Genomic DNA, 14,025 nt, shown 5'->3' on the forward strand with positions numbered 1-14,025 from the left:
ACTAAGCAAATAATCAAATTCATATAATGAAATTAAGCAAATAATTGAAAAAAATGTAATTAAACGTATTAAATAATCTTCTTACTCTAATTACTATTATTCCTGCAAATATTAATTAAATACATAATTTAAGTATTTACTGTAACTCGTGCTACTGCTGCTCCTCGTCTTGGACTGATTCTCCTCTCATCGCGCTGCTGCTTCTCCTCTCCTCTTCTTCTCTCCACGCGCTGCGCTGCTGCTTCTCCTCTCCTCTTCTTCCTTGCTCGCGTTGCTCATCTCCTTTCTGCTCGCGCTGTGGCTCGCGCTGCTCATCTCATCTTATAGCGAAGCACGATAGTGCGGGGGCTAACTAATTAACATGGGGGAGAGCTGCGTGACATGACACGACGTGATCAAGCGCATTGAAAGCAGCGACACGACACGATGTGAGCAGAGCTGGAGGTGTCGAATATAGGAGTCTTCAGTGCCTCAGGTACCAGAATCGATTTTTCGATATTTAAGATATCGAATACATGTACTAGATTTATAAATACATCGATATGTTATCTATTTTAGTAAATATAATAACGTTTGTTATCTATTTTTGGATTTTTCTCTCTCCGGCCATGCTCTGTACTGTGCCATCACAGAGTCCGGAGATCGAACCAGGATATTTTTTTTAAGCAAGATCGAACCTGGGTGGTGGCTGATCTTAGCAAAGGCGACTGTTCTGGCTTCTTTGTTGATTTTTCCCTTAAAGTTTGTTCTTTCTCCTAATTCCGATGGTGTTTTATAATGGAAGTTTATTGACTCTAATAGTTAGTTCAAGACCATACAACCGTATAAAAATTTATTTTCAACCTTTGTATAACTAGAATGCGCATGATATTCTACTTCCGAGAACATAAAAATGGCCCTCTAAAAAGAGGGGAAAATGGAAAGGCGGAGAAGACGATATTCCTGGATGGCGAGACGATGAATATTGAATGTTCTTTCCTCCAGTCGGCCACGGCGAAAGCGGATGGCGAGGTGGCAACCAAATCGCTTGAAGTCTCGCAAGCATCACCGGGCACTCTTCCTGGCCATGAAAATTCGCAATGCCTCGAATCCGAGTCGGTGCTAAAAAAATTCATTAAAAACCATTCGAATATTACGAATATTGATCAATTCACTCCGAACTATTTTTAAAAATCAACCAATTTTTGAATTTGAATTCAAAAAATTCAAATACTATAGATAATTCTAAAACCTTCTGTGATTTTTTTTAAAAAAAATAATATCGTTTGCATCATATTTTTTGAAGATGAAATTAAAAAAAATGCTAAAAAGAGTCGTATGAATATGATGATTTGGCCCATCACATTAAGTAAAAGCGTGACATGTAAACATATATTTTTTTATATAGGACGTATCTTAAGAGGATCTTTGAAAAAATTACTTCATTTAGAGTTTTTATTAAAGTGCACCAGCATAAAGTGAATATGTTAAGAAACAATATTATAATTAAAATTTTCATGTCTACCGTTATTTTTCCTTCATAAAGCATAGTATAAGTAAACTAATAAAAGTGGTTTCACTAATTTTGGAAGTGTGGGTTAGTTATGAATTAATCTAGTTGGAACACATTTACACAATCATGCATGTTAAAATAACTATTTGACGAGTTCATGTAATTTTAGAAGACGTAGGATCATATAAGACTAACAAATTTGGTTTCATAATTTTTTGATTAGCAAATAATTAACTATGCATTTAATTAGGTTTAGCAAATACATTTTCTCATAGAAAAGATTCAATTTTTTATGAGTATAAATATCTTTATTCTTACAAGGAAGTCAATAAAATTTGTTTAACTTGATTTGAAGTTCATAAGAATTAGTTATCGATTTTACAAGGTTGAGTCATTTTTTGGTTTTTTTTTGTTGAACTTCACTGCAATTCGGGAAATTCGTTTCGCAAATCGGTAAAACCGAATAGTTTTTGACAAATTCGTCCAAAATGTGTTCAATGTGAAAAATGCGGTCGGTTTTCGGTGTAATACGGTAGGTTTTTGGTCTAAATCGAGCTGTTACCGAATGTCGATTCGGATAAATTTTTTTTCAATTTACAAATTTAACTGAGTGAATTTTAAACGAATTCTCACCAAATTTTGAGTGGTTTTTGTGATATTCATGAATTTCATAAATTCGCTAGGTCCAGTATCCGAATGTCAAATGAATTAGTGAACCCTCGTCTGAGCACGCCTCTAGCTGTGCTACTTGAACCTAAGCATAACTGGTACAGGTGTTGGCGTGTTGCCGGCTCGTCAGCTGAGCACACCAGCTTCGCATACGGCTAGTGAGTCATAATCTTATTCCATTATCATCCCAACATCGACTCTGAATGGCACTTGCTGCACCAAAATCATCGCTATTTTCGGCGTGATTGTGGAACTTCGCGCACATACCTTACTTGTCCCAAGAGAAACATGCAACTTCGTCAGGCTGCAGGCACACGGACGGGACTCATTCATCCTCGCGCTAGGAAGCTAACTTACAACTTTTTTTTAGAAAGTTCTCTTCCTCTGCAACTTTACTTTTTTGAAAAAAAAAACTTTTCCAAATAAGTTATCAAGAAAACTTTTCAAAAAAAGTACCGATAAAAATTATCGAGAAAAGTTGTTAAAGAAAAGTTATGGAGATTTTTTTTAAAAAAAAGTTATCGAGGAAAAGTTAAAAGACAAAAAAAATTAGCACAAACTTTTTGAAGCACAATTTTTTTTTGACAATTTTTCTAAGCACAAACTTTCTCAAAAAAAAAAACTTCAATCCAAACTTAAACCTCCCGGACCTACGACCCAGCCGGCCTGTGTACGTGAGCGCGCGGCCCAGCCGCCGCGTGCCCGACTCGGACGGACGACCGGCAGTGGGCCGCGACTTCCCCAGCTCGCGTGCTAATCAGTTTTCCTGCAGGCACACGGCACACCAGATCATCTGCCATTCACATTCACACAAAGGGAAATGCACAAATAATCATTCCATTCTGAACAATCCAAAAGGCACCGGAAAAGCAAGTCTGAACACACACGCCTCCGCAGATCGTATCATGCATTTGCACACCACAACCCATCATGCATAGGCTACTAGTCTTCCAGATCTTTGCTAGTATAAAAGATCCTGTAGCACGTAGGAACATTACAGCAACAGCAAAACACAGCAAGAATCTTGAAAGAATATGAACCTCCTTCAGTTACCACCACATGAACCTAAATTCATCATCGTTAATATGTCGTGGACGAATTGCTGCTGTTTTTCCATCTTGTCCACAGCAGGACTTCCAGGGTGATGATGGTGATCAGAAGGATGGCCAAGTTGAAACCGTATCCGATCTTCCAGGAGTTACCGGCGCCTCCGACCTTGATTCCGAGAACAATGTTGATTGCCGCGAAGAAGAGCGCAAGCCTGCCGACCCAATGGTGGTACCAGTTCCAGAACTTGCGGTACTTGGAGTCCTTCTTTGGCCTTAGGAAAAATGCTAGAATCTGATGAAATAAACAGACATTTACACTTAGGGTACTTGTAGTGCACGTTGTTCTTTGAACAACATTTACACTTGGTCACATACCTGTCGGTGTTTTGAAAAACCAAACTGATTTTGACTTGATAAATATACATGACATGATTACAGCTAGAGGGAAGAACAAAGCACATACCTGCAAGATGCCTAGCACAAGCACAAATATGCCGAGGCCCCTATGCGCCGGAACGTTTGCTTGGATCCGGCTGTACAATGATACTCCAACCACAATGCCGGCCAGACCAAGGATGAAACCCACAAACTGGACACCGGCATGGAGGTAGAACCACAGAGGGTCCCATCTCCTGCAGTACCTTGCGACAATTGCGCCGATTGGCAGGAGCACACCCCACGCAAACAAGTTGAGTATCCCATGAGTCCTCTTCAGACCTTCCGGGAAGGATGATGAGGTTGAAGAGCTTCCTGCAAACAAGCAAGTATTTTGAGGAGAAGGATGATTTGGTGATTGAGACATCACATCAGAAGTGCATTCCTCAATAGACCGTCATTTGTCAAAGTTATGGTTCTCTGATTTGACAAGCCTAGAATAGATTACACTGAATTGTCACACGCAATTTCTCATGGTTCCTATGACTGTTTGTGTTCACGAAGCAGAGCCATTTATCTTTCAGTTTTTAACAAAAAGAACCCAACTTTACTGAGTCATAATTTCAGGCCTAAACCTACTGAAACTTCACTTTGTTATGGACTGATTTTCTGTCAGAAAAACAAAGGACTGGTGGTTCACACTAGAGCTCCCCCAAATCTATTCGATTGGATCAAGATGAGATTTGCATCAGTCAGGTGGTAGTAGAATCAAAGGAACCTGTGGTGAAATCAAATTTGATGGAGGTCTTGTCCTCGTGCTCGGAGAGGCGATCGTTGACGGGGATGGCGGAACCGAACGCGAGGAGCACGTTCTGCTGCTTGAGCGGCTCGGTGAACCTGAGCTCGAAGGCGAGGTAGATCTTGGCCTGCTGCACGAGCACGGTGTGGTCGTGGTCGTTGGAGACTAGGAACCCCTGATCCACGACCACCTGCGAGGGGGCCTTGCCGCGTAGGGAGAACTGCTTGATGTGCGCGACGCCCGTCTTGCCCATCCACCCCACCATGGCGCTCGAGCCCACCATGAGACCGTCCTTGGAGAACCCCATCCCCACCCACCCTGTGCTGTACATCGTCGATAGCACCACCCGCAGCACGTTGTTCTTGTCCTGCGCGTACTGCGATCGAGGACAGAGCGGAGGACAGGAGATTCAGTGAGTTAGTGGGAGTCAGAGGAGAAGCGAAGTGAAGCACTGATGAGACGTACCCGGAGCACGAAGTTGTTCCAGACGGGGCGGCAGGCGAGCCCCGAGTAGTTGCCGGCGAGCTGGGCCGGCAGCTCGTCGTCGCAGGTCTGTGCCGTCGCCGCCGATACGAGGAGGGCCGAGACGGCGAGCAGCGCCATGACGGACGCGCGCGCCATTTCCTGGGAGGGAGCCGTGGAAGAAGCAGTGCCACCCACCTGTGTGTCAACTGCGACGTGCCAACCACTGGTACTTGCTAAACTCTGGAGCTGCTCGGCAGCTGAGGAGAGTGCTGGTGAGGGGTGGCAGCTGCGACCTGGATGCAGCTTGCGATTATCCAATCCTTATGATATTGCTGCAGCTGTTCCCTGTGAGCAAGTGTGATCTGGATCTAGAACCAAGCAAGCACGCGAGCACACACTGGTAGGAGGCAAAAAGGGGATCCATGTGTGTGCACGTTCTGCTTTGTTGGAGTTTTCTGGGATCGTGCTTACCTTGATTTCTTGTGGTTCAGAAAGTCCAACGATTTATAGTGCGGTTTGTGCTGGATTAAGATCGTTGGCGGCGTTTGCAACAAAGAATTTCGGTACGAATTCTGGAGCACATTCAATTTCCGGTAGAATTTCAGTGATTTTTTCCTTCCAATATATCCTGAATGTACTGTAGACTTTCGGGATGTATTCCAAAACATTTAGGGTCTTTTTGGATGAGATATTAGGATCTAGTTTGAATTCAAATTTGATCTCAAAAGCTCCCACAAGAATTTCCCCGCATCCAAACAAGGCCGATATCAGTAAATTACAGGACAGTTAGAGAGGACTAATATTTCAGTGCCGCATACTACGCCACTACCCAGAAACATGTTGCCAGGTTGGATCTTTAATCCTCAGTCATGGCCTGTTTAGATGCCAGAAACTGTCAAGCGTCAACACCTCCGCCAATATATTCCCCGTTATCGCGTCAATCGCTCATCATTTAGACATGGCATTTCACACTTGCAAGAGTAAACATGATCGTTTTTTCGATAATGGAAAGAGGCTAAAGGGTCTAAATGCATGCATTTATATTGATTACTTCCTTAAGCCCCTGGAAGAAATGAGTTGCAACTAAAGATCTTGTATGCAAATTCAGCTCGATACCACCCAGCAAACTCTGGTTGGATCCAATACGGTATGTCCAGTGGCGGAGCTTGAGAGGAAAAGTTGAGGACTACATCTAAGATACACATTCAAATATATAGTTAATTTAGTGTTCTGGTTAATATAAATGTGATGAAAAATAGTGTTTCATATAGAAATTCTCTACCAAAAGCGGGCCATGCCACCTTTGGTCTCAATGAAGCTCCGTCCCTGGGTGTGTCGGTAGGCAGCATCTAACTGTATTTTGCTCCATTTTCTGTGTTCAGAAGGCGACGAAGCATTTTTCGTCGGTGGGAGGTTGTGTGCTTCGACTATCAAAAGCGCCACCTACAAGTGGCCCATGTGCGTAAGCCAACATGAGCTTTGGCGGATACGAAATAGTACTTTATGTAAACTCATTTTCCTTCATGCTGCATTATCCAAGTTGACAAATTATAGTAAATCCACATTTGTCCTTTATTATCAGTCCACCCAAAGTTCCTTCAGACCTGCTACTGGAGACTTCAAATTCAAACAACCCACAAAGCTTTCAAAAACTTCCAGCAGAGTCACACAATTTAACAAAGAGAGCTATTTGACTCTGATTATCAGTACTGATTGGAATTGCAGTACAGCAAGAATCCTTGGAAATTTTGTTGACGTAGATATACATTTGTCCATGTTCAACTGGAAGCAGCATCCAGTGCCTCCTCTGGCTCTGTCGAAGCGGCCGCCCGGATGAGCCGGAGGGACTCGGCGAAATCGTCCAGAAGCTTATGAGAATCCGGAAACTGCTTTCCATCTACCGAGAGGGCTAGCTTGACAGTGTTCACGTAACTCTGGTAATGCACAGTCAGGGCTTGCACGCACACACCCCAAAGCAAAACGACTAAAGCACAGTCAGGGCACAGTCACTGCAGATTCTTCAGAATCGCGTATAGAAAGACAGCACATGCATGAACTTCTGGGACAAGAGCAGCGTCGTCCTATGAAACAACAGCTGGAGAAGCGTATAGAGCAAAATTTTCCGAGCACGGTACATGCCCCAGGAGAACTTACATGTGCGTGCCCGTAGGTACCGGGGGCAGGGTTAAAAAACCGTCGGTAACCGCTCAAAAATCACGGTTACCGACCTTCCCGGTCCGGTCCGATTTCAAAAACCGCTCGGTAACCGAAATTTGAATTCAAAAAATTCGAAAAAAAAAATTAAAAAAAAAATCAAAAAAAATCTTAAAAAAAACTAGACACAATTCTAAGAACTTCTGTGAAAACAAATTTCAAAAATAATATCGTTTGCATCATATTCTATAGGGAGAAAGTTTGAAAAAAATGAAAAAAATTGAAGCGTGTGGCTCAATTATTAACTCACGTTAAGGAAAAGTGTAACATGCAAACACATATTTTTCTTGTATAAAACGTATTTTAAGAGAACCTTTAAAATTGATTTCACTTTATTTAGAGTTTTATTAAATTCTCTATGATTTTTACAAAGTTCACAAGCATAAAGTGAATATGTTAAGAAACATCACTGTAATTAATTTTTTCATGTCTACTATTATTTTTTCTACAAAAATAATAATATAAATAAGCTAATGAAAGTGGTTTCACTAATTTTTAAGGTGTGATGGGTCAGTTATGAATTAATCTAGTCGCAACACATTTACACAATCATGCATGTTACAATAACTAATTCATGAGTTCATATATTTTTAAAAGATATAGGATCATGTAAGAAGACTAACAAAATTAGTTTCATGATTTTTGGATTAGCAAAGAGTAAACTATGCATTTACCTTGGTTTAACAAATAAAATTTCTCACAGAAAATTTTGAACCTTTTTATGAGTATAAATACTTTTATCATGTATATCATGTTACAAGGAAGCCAACAAAATTTGTTTCACTTGATTTGAAGCTCGGATGAATTAGTTATTGATTTTACAAGATTGAACCCTTTTTTAGGTTTTTTGTTGAACTGCGCTGAAATTCGATAAAACCGCTCGATAAATCGAAAAAACCGAGCGGTTACCGAGCCAAACCGCTCGGTAACCGACCGAATCAAAAATACGAGAAAATCGCTCGGTAACCGACCCAAACCGCTCGGTAACCGACCCAAACCGCTCGGTTACCGAGAGGGCAAAAACATGATTTTTTCGCAAAAATTTAAAATTTGCCGAATGAATTTTCTCCGAATTTTTTTGAATTTTTGACCGGTAATCGCGGTTACCGCGGTTTTTCGGTTACCGCCGGAGGTCGGTAACCGACCTCCGGTGGGTAACGCGAACCTTGACCGGGGGTAATGTAGACGATCGGACTGCCGCAGAATAGCATTTTTTTTAAGGAAAAAAATCTCGGTTTATATTAAAAGTCAAATAGAGTTTAAGACAAAAAACAAAGATGTAAAAAAAAATCAAGCTGGGATGACCAGCACACCAGACAAGTCTCACAAGTGCAAACAAAGTCCAGAACAAAAGGTGGAAGGGCCAAGAGACGCCAAACGATCCTATTACACATAGAGAAAGTAGGACTCAGAGCTCATAGACATCAGTCGGTAAACTCTCAATCGGAATGAAACGGTCCAGCCAGTCCCTAGCCCTCGAAGTGGCGTCATCCACCTTGAATCTATCGTCTCCTTTGAGGAGGGGCCTCCAGTTCTGCACGAACGATATAGTAATGTGTAAGATTGCATGCGGTTTGTTTGGAAACTTCCTCTCGATCACCATGTTGTTCCTGGATCTCCATATGGCCCACGCTAGACCTGCAAAAATAAATAACCCAACATTTGAGAATCCTTGAGAACTGGTGCTTGGTGACAATGATTAACTATCCATTTAATCCAATAAGCCTTGCAAAGATGGATCGCTCGTCATGAAGCAAATTGATTTACATTCTAACCAACGAGATTCAACAAGATAAAAGAACGTATCATAACCAACGCAGAAGACATCATAAGTCATAACAATGGCAAGTATAATACCATAAGTCCAAGAGTGCATTATGACTGGTATAAGATCATCGGTGCTTGAAATGTATTAGTTCAGGAAATGCAACACCTAGTTGGAAACTCCTAATGAATACAAGCTTTAAATTTTTCTGAAATATAATCTACAGCACCATTTTGCATAATCCAAAAATGTGCAAAACCTTGCATAATACTCTATAAATCATAACATCAAAACAAGTTGCCGTGCACAATGATCCACGATGACATCTTCAATTAAAAAAGATAACAATTTCTAGCTCTTGGGAATATCACAATTTTTTTTTTTTGAGTAGGGGAATATCACAATTCCATCATCAATTCAAAGTAAGACAAGTGCACCGAGTCATTGACATGAATAACTTGTAAAGATGAGTTAATGCAAATAGCTATAGCATAGCACAAGAATATAAATATTGCATGGATATGAAGATGGAATGATCATAAGTTCCTCCATGAGTGAAAAGACCCAGAGCACAAGAAAATCTATATGACGACTTTCGGAACTGGAAAGAGTACCGAAAGAAGAAGAAAATAAAGAATTCTTAGTGATAAAGCATCCAATATATCCGCCTCTGAATGGCAGGATTTTTGTCTTCACGAGCATAATAGCAATTCAGTGCTTCCCACTACTATAGAACAATATAATAGTGTCGGTTGAAAAACGGCTTTAGTGCTGATTTTTCAACCGGCACTCTTTATTCGACACTTATAGTATGCCACTATCAGTGCCAGTTGACCACCCGGCACTATTAGAATTTCCAGAGAATAAAAAAAAATGAGAATTGGCGGTGGCGGGAGCAACATCGAGCCAGCTCGGAATCGAGCTAGCTCGGATGTCGCTCCCGCTGCTGCTCCCGTCACCGCTCCCGTCGGACACTGCCGGGCAAGCCACGGCACAAGATAACGCGGCTACTCTAACCACAAGCACAAATCAACTCATCTCATCTAATCCATATACTCATCTAAAACACAAGAACATAATCAAAACGACTATCTCATCCATATACTAACAAAGAACAAATCAACTCATCGCGGTGTGAAAGAGAGAGGCAGAGCTCGATGGAGTCCTTCTCATGGTTGATGGCGGCATCGCTCGGTTGCAGGCACCTCACGGCCTAGAGCTGCTCCGACGAGAGCACGCCAGCCACGTCGGCGTCGTAGAGAGAAGGGTCAATGTCCTCGCCCTCGTAGAGGAGCACGCCGTGGATTGGCTCAAACGAGTCCAGTAGCATGTGCACACCAGCCACGCACGGCACAATCACCGACACCACGCCGTAGCCCACGATGAGGTCGAGGTGGTACTCCCCTGTAGCACAGACAGACAAATGCACACGCAGGAGCCATGAAAATGTCAGCTACCGCCCAACGCAACCCATGAGCTAGTTCTACCAACAAATCCAAGAAGGTTGGAGCCTCCTCGAGATGACCGGGAGGAGAACTCACCGACGAAATCGATGAACTTGTTCTTGCGAACGGTGCGGCTAGAGACAATGAGCACACGAGAGAGGACGCGGGAGAGATCAGGGGACGGAGACATGGTCGCTGCCTAAACTGCGAAGAGAGAGGGAGAGAGAGAGGAAGAGAGAGGCTGGGAGATAACGAGTGGTTGGACGAACGAAGAGATAAGGTTGGACGAGCTGGACAAACGAAGAGATAAGGCTGGACGAATGAAGAGAACGAGCGGATGTGGTTCAAGATGGACGTGCTCGAAATGAGCCAAAATGAGATTGTATTTTTCGGGTTCGGAGTTTTCAGTGCCGGTTGGTGGTCCGAACAGGCACTGAAGAGTCCTTTTCAGTGCCGATTGGTGGCTAGAACTGGTACTGATAGTCCTTTTCAGTATCGGTTCTTAGCGGCTCACTTATTTTTGGCGAGCGGGAGATTAAGAACCTGCACTGATACGTATTTAGTCGCGGATTTTGCACAACCGGCACTGATAGTGTGCTACATATGACATGTTCTGTAGTAGTGTTCACGTTATCAACCTGAAAGTTCCAGCATCAAAACAGAAATGGTATTAGCTAGGCATCTCAATATGCAAGTGTTTATTGCTACCCACTACGCCTAATTCAATTCTAACAACTGACACTTAACACGATTGTACAAATCAATCCGCACAAAATAAAACTGGAGACACCATAATATCATTTGAAACACTAATAGGAGAATAGAGAATGTCAACATCATCCGGTCCGGGTATTCCTCCCTGATCTTGGAGATGAGCAGGGTGCCCATTCCTAAACCAGTACCTCCTCCCAGCGAGTGGCAGACCTGAAACCCTGTAGTAGAAAGGAGGAAGATATGAGCAACCATTTAGGTTGTTAGGCATTTAACTCTACAATCACTTTAAACTACAAGCACCCAACAAAATGACAAAAAAATTAACCGCTCAATTGCTCAAAAATTTCATGATTCACTTAGATCTAGGCGAAAATGTTCAGATCTACTAGCTCAGGACACATGCAATGCCGCATGAACCCTAGATCTAGAAGCTACATAGCTTCATAAACCAAATAGGTAAGGCAAAAACCCATCAGATCCAGTGTGGATTCACGTAGACACGTACCTTGATACCGGGCTCGAGGTCCATGAGGACGGCGACGCGGCCCCCGTTGGCCTCGTTGTAGTAGACATTGATCTGCTTGAGCTGGAGGTCGGAGTCACCCGCGTACTTGCCGGTGTGGTCGATGTCGTGCTCGTCGCAGATCATCTCCCAGAACTTGGCCCCGATCTAGTTGCCGCACTGGCCGCCCTAGATGTGGAGGATCTCCCTCATCTTCTTCTCCTTGTTGTGCTATGGCAGCGGTGGGTGGGAAGATGAGGAGGGGGAATTTGGGGGTGAACGGAGGAGTGGGGGAGGGTTAGGGTTTGACAGCTGTATAGAAGGGGCGGGGCATGACGGCGTCTCCATCCGTTGAGGGGCGGGGCGTGTTAAAGCGGGACACATGGTTTCGGAACCTTCGAAACTATGCCATGGCGGGGCGTGTTAAAGCGGGACGCACGGTTTCAGAACCGTCTGGACTACGCTATTTGTACAGACGGTCATATTTTAGAGCCGTTTGTATTACTAGTACAGACGGTTCTTAAATGTGAACCGCCTGTACTAAAGCGTCCCACTTCGAGGAAACTACTCCTTGTCATTCTTCAGACGGTTCTAGTTTAGGACCGTCCGTGATACTCTTTACACAAATGGTTCCGAATAGACATCTGTAAAATGCATCTTACTAAATTATTTCTATAGTAGTAGAAGTTCACTTATGCTACACGTATAAAGTTTGGTACTTCTCTTTCGGTTCTCATTTATGGTATGGTGTTTCCCTCCCCTGCTGGGCATGCTTCATCGTGATTGAACTCGGCACACACCAATTGGCGCTAGCTTCACAAGCTCACGACGACTGTTCAATGAAGCTACGACACCACGTGTGTTACTTTCATATCGTGATAACGCGCGCAGACACTGAAGCTAACCTTTCCCACAAAAAAAAAATTGAGAGGAAATAATGAAGCTAACCTTGTTATCTAGCATACGTCTGCCACATATACAGCAGAAAAAGTTTGACACGAGTTTCACGCGGAGAACAGTTTGAGAAGAGCTAGACAGCGCCAGTTTTGTCAATATATACTGCGTGCAAGTGCAACTTGATTTTTGGCTTGAGCAGTACGATAAGTTGATGCAGTACTAAACTGCTAAATATAATGCTAATTGCCAAAAAATGGTAGATGCAGTGCTATATATATATACCGCTATATATCCGTCAGCGAAAGACAGACCTATAAAGGTCATTTTGCTTGAATTTTTCTTGATTAGAATTAGTAACCTCGGGATAAGGAAAAAAAGACAACGATGTTGTCAGTAGTAGTAGCTGGCGAGCAAACTACTTACTTTTCAAACGCAAAGTGCTACAGTTAGACATAACTAGGTGTCTAGGTTTAGCAGAGGCCCCGTTAGGAGAGGCCTTGGTTGGTCCAAGATCTAGAGGAAGACGAAGAACAGTAATGAAAAAAGAAGCTAAGATGGCCATGGCTATCAGTAAGTTAGCGGCTATCAGTAAGTTGGCGCTACGCGCGACTTGAGTTAACAAAAGCGAACAAGATAACGCTAGCGCCCGTGGAGATAGGCCTGGCAACGGGGTGTGTCGGGGCCGGGTGCAGTCAGAACGTACCCGATCTGAAATCCGAATAAAAAAATGACTCGAACCCGAATCACATGTTGGGTGCAAAAATGAACCCGACCCCGAACCCCGCGGGAACCCGAAACCCGACGGGGACTCGAAACCCGATGAGGACATGACGCGGGTGGGGCGTGCGGTGCAGGCCTGCAAGGCTGCAACGTAAATGGGCTGTCGGCTACCTCCACGGACGTGACGCGGTGACGGGCCACATTATGCTTCGGGCCCCATGGAAACCCCACGGGTGATAATTTATCCCCGAACTCGACCCAAACCTATTTCAGGGACCCAACCCGCGACCCCCGCGGGTCCAATTTCGCCCCTGCTCCCGCCCCCGCCAGGTCTAAAACCCGCGGAGCCCCGATCCGACCCAATCCATTGCCAGGACTATGCGGAGAACTTCCATTTGTTTGCCTTCGAAAAGGCCTACTAACCTGCTAGTGAAAAACCCGGTTCCAATTTTTTTTAATAAGATGTAGATAGTGAAGAAGTACCAAAATAACTGAAGCCTACATCCCATAGACTGATTCTGCGAACACCTAGCCCTAGGAATCAATAAAAAAACAAATGCTAAGTTCCATTTCAGATCAGTGAATAAACCGTAAAAAGAGACCTAGCTTTCTCGCTTAGCGCAAAGAGACCTTTCTCGATTGGCGCTGCACTATGCTCCGCTTCAACATATGAGAGTTTTTGGTGGAACCGGTGAACCACGCGAGCTAGTTAGAGTAACTAGATGCGTGAGGCCAAGAGCTCGTACGAATGAAGCGAGTAACCAAATGTGGCATTACTTACACACCTACGAATCCCTTGTGCATCACGAACAGCTAGCGTAGGAATTCGCGAACCCGATGGAATGGACGGTGAAGAAACATACTACGGTCTACCTGGACGCTGCAGAAGCGCGGGTGGCGGGCGAGCGTGGTCGCGACC

General features: G+C 43.5%; 2 protein-coding genes across 2 annotated transcripts; both read right to left on the bottom strand.

Moving 5' to 3' along the window:
• Positions 1 to 2,974: 2,974 nt before the first annotated feature.
• On the bottom strand, positions 2,975 to 5,327 carry LOC133918096 (cytochrome b561 and DOMON domain-containing protein At3g61750-like). The gene is made up of 4 exons (XM_062361849.1): positions 4,850 to 5,327; positions 4,364 to 4,760; positions 3,674 to 3,960; positions 2,975 to 3,502 (listed from the first exon to the last, which is right to left on the bottom strand). Exons 1-4 carry the CDS (start codon positions 5,003 to 5,005, stop codon positions 3,242 to 3,244), a joined length of 1,101 nt encoding a protein of 366 aa, XP_062217833.1. The 5' UTR covers positions 5,006 to 5,327; the 3' UTR covers positions 2,975 to 3,241.
• A 2,968-nt stretch (positions 5,328 to 8,295) lies between these two features.
• Positions 8,296 to 10,623, bottom strand: LOC133889257 (putative glutamine amidotransferase GAT1_2.1). Its single transcript, XM_062329764.1, has 2 exons — positions 10,370 to 10,623; positions 8,296 to 10,232 (listed from the first exon to the last, which is right to left on the bottom strand). The coding sequence occupies exons 1-2, from the start codon at positions 10,461 to 10,463 to the stop codon at positions 10,042 to 10,044; spliced, it is 285 nt and encodes a 94-aa protein (XP_062185748.1). The 5' UTR covers positions 10,464 to 10,623; the 3' UTR covers positions 8,296 to 10,041.
• Between the last annotated feature and the right edge of the window lie 3,402 nt (positions 10,624 to 14,025).

This window comes from Phragmites australis, chromosome 1, assembly GCF_958298935.1.
Source record: "Phragmites australis chromosome 1, lpPhrAust1.1, whole genome shotgun sequence".
NCBI lineage: Eukaryota > Viridiplantae > Streptophyta > Magnoliopsida > Poales > Poaceae > Phragmites > Phragmites australis.

Excerpts from the sequence above, each read along its gene's own strand:
- LOC133918096 (XM_062361849.1), bottom strand. The coding sequence starts at position 5,005 with ATGGCGCGCGCGTCCGTCATGGCGCTGCTCGCCGTCTCGGCCCTCCTC. Across the intron at positions 4,761-4,849 it reads GGAACAACTTCGTGCTCCGG|TACGCGCAGGACAAGAACAA; the intron begins GTACGTCTCATC and ends CCTCGATCGCAG. Across the intron at positions 3,961-4,363 it reads CAAATTTGATTTCACCACAG|GAAGCTCTTCAACCTCATCA; the intron begins GTTCCTTTGATT and ends GCTTGTTTGCAG.
- LOC133889257 (XM_062329764.1), bottom strand. The coding sequence starts at position 10,463 with ATGTCTCCGTCCCCTGATCTCTCCCGCGTCCTCTCTCGTGTGCTCATT. Across the intron at positions 10,233-10,369 it reads CAAGTTCATCGATTTCGTCG|GGGAGTACCACCTCGACCTC; the intron begins GTGAGTTCTCCT and ends TCTGTGCTACAG.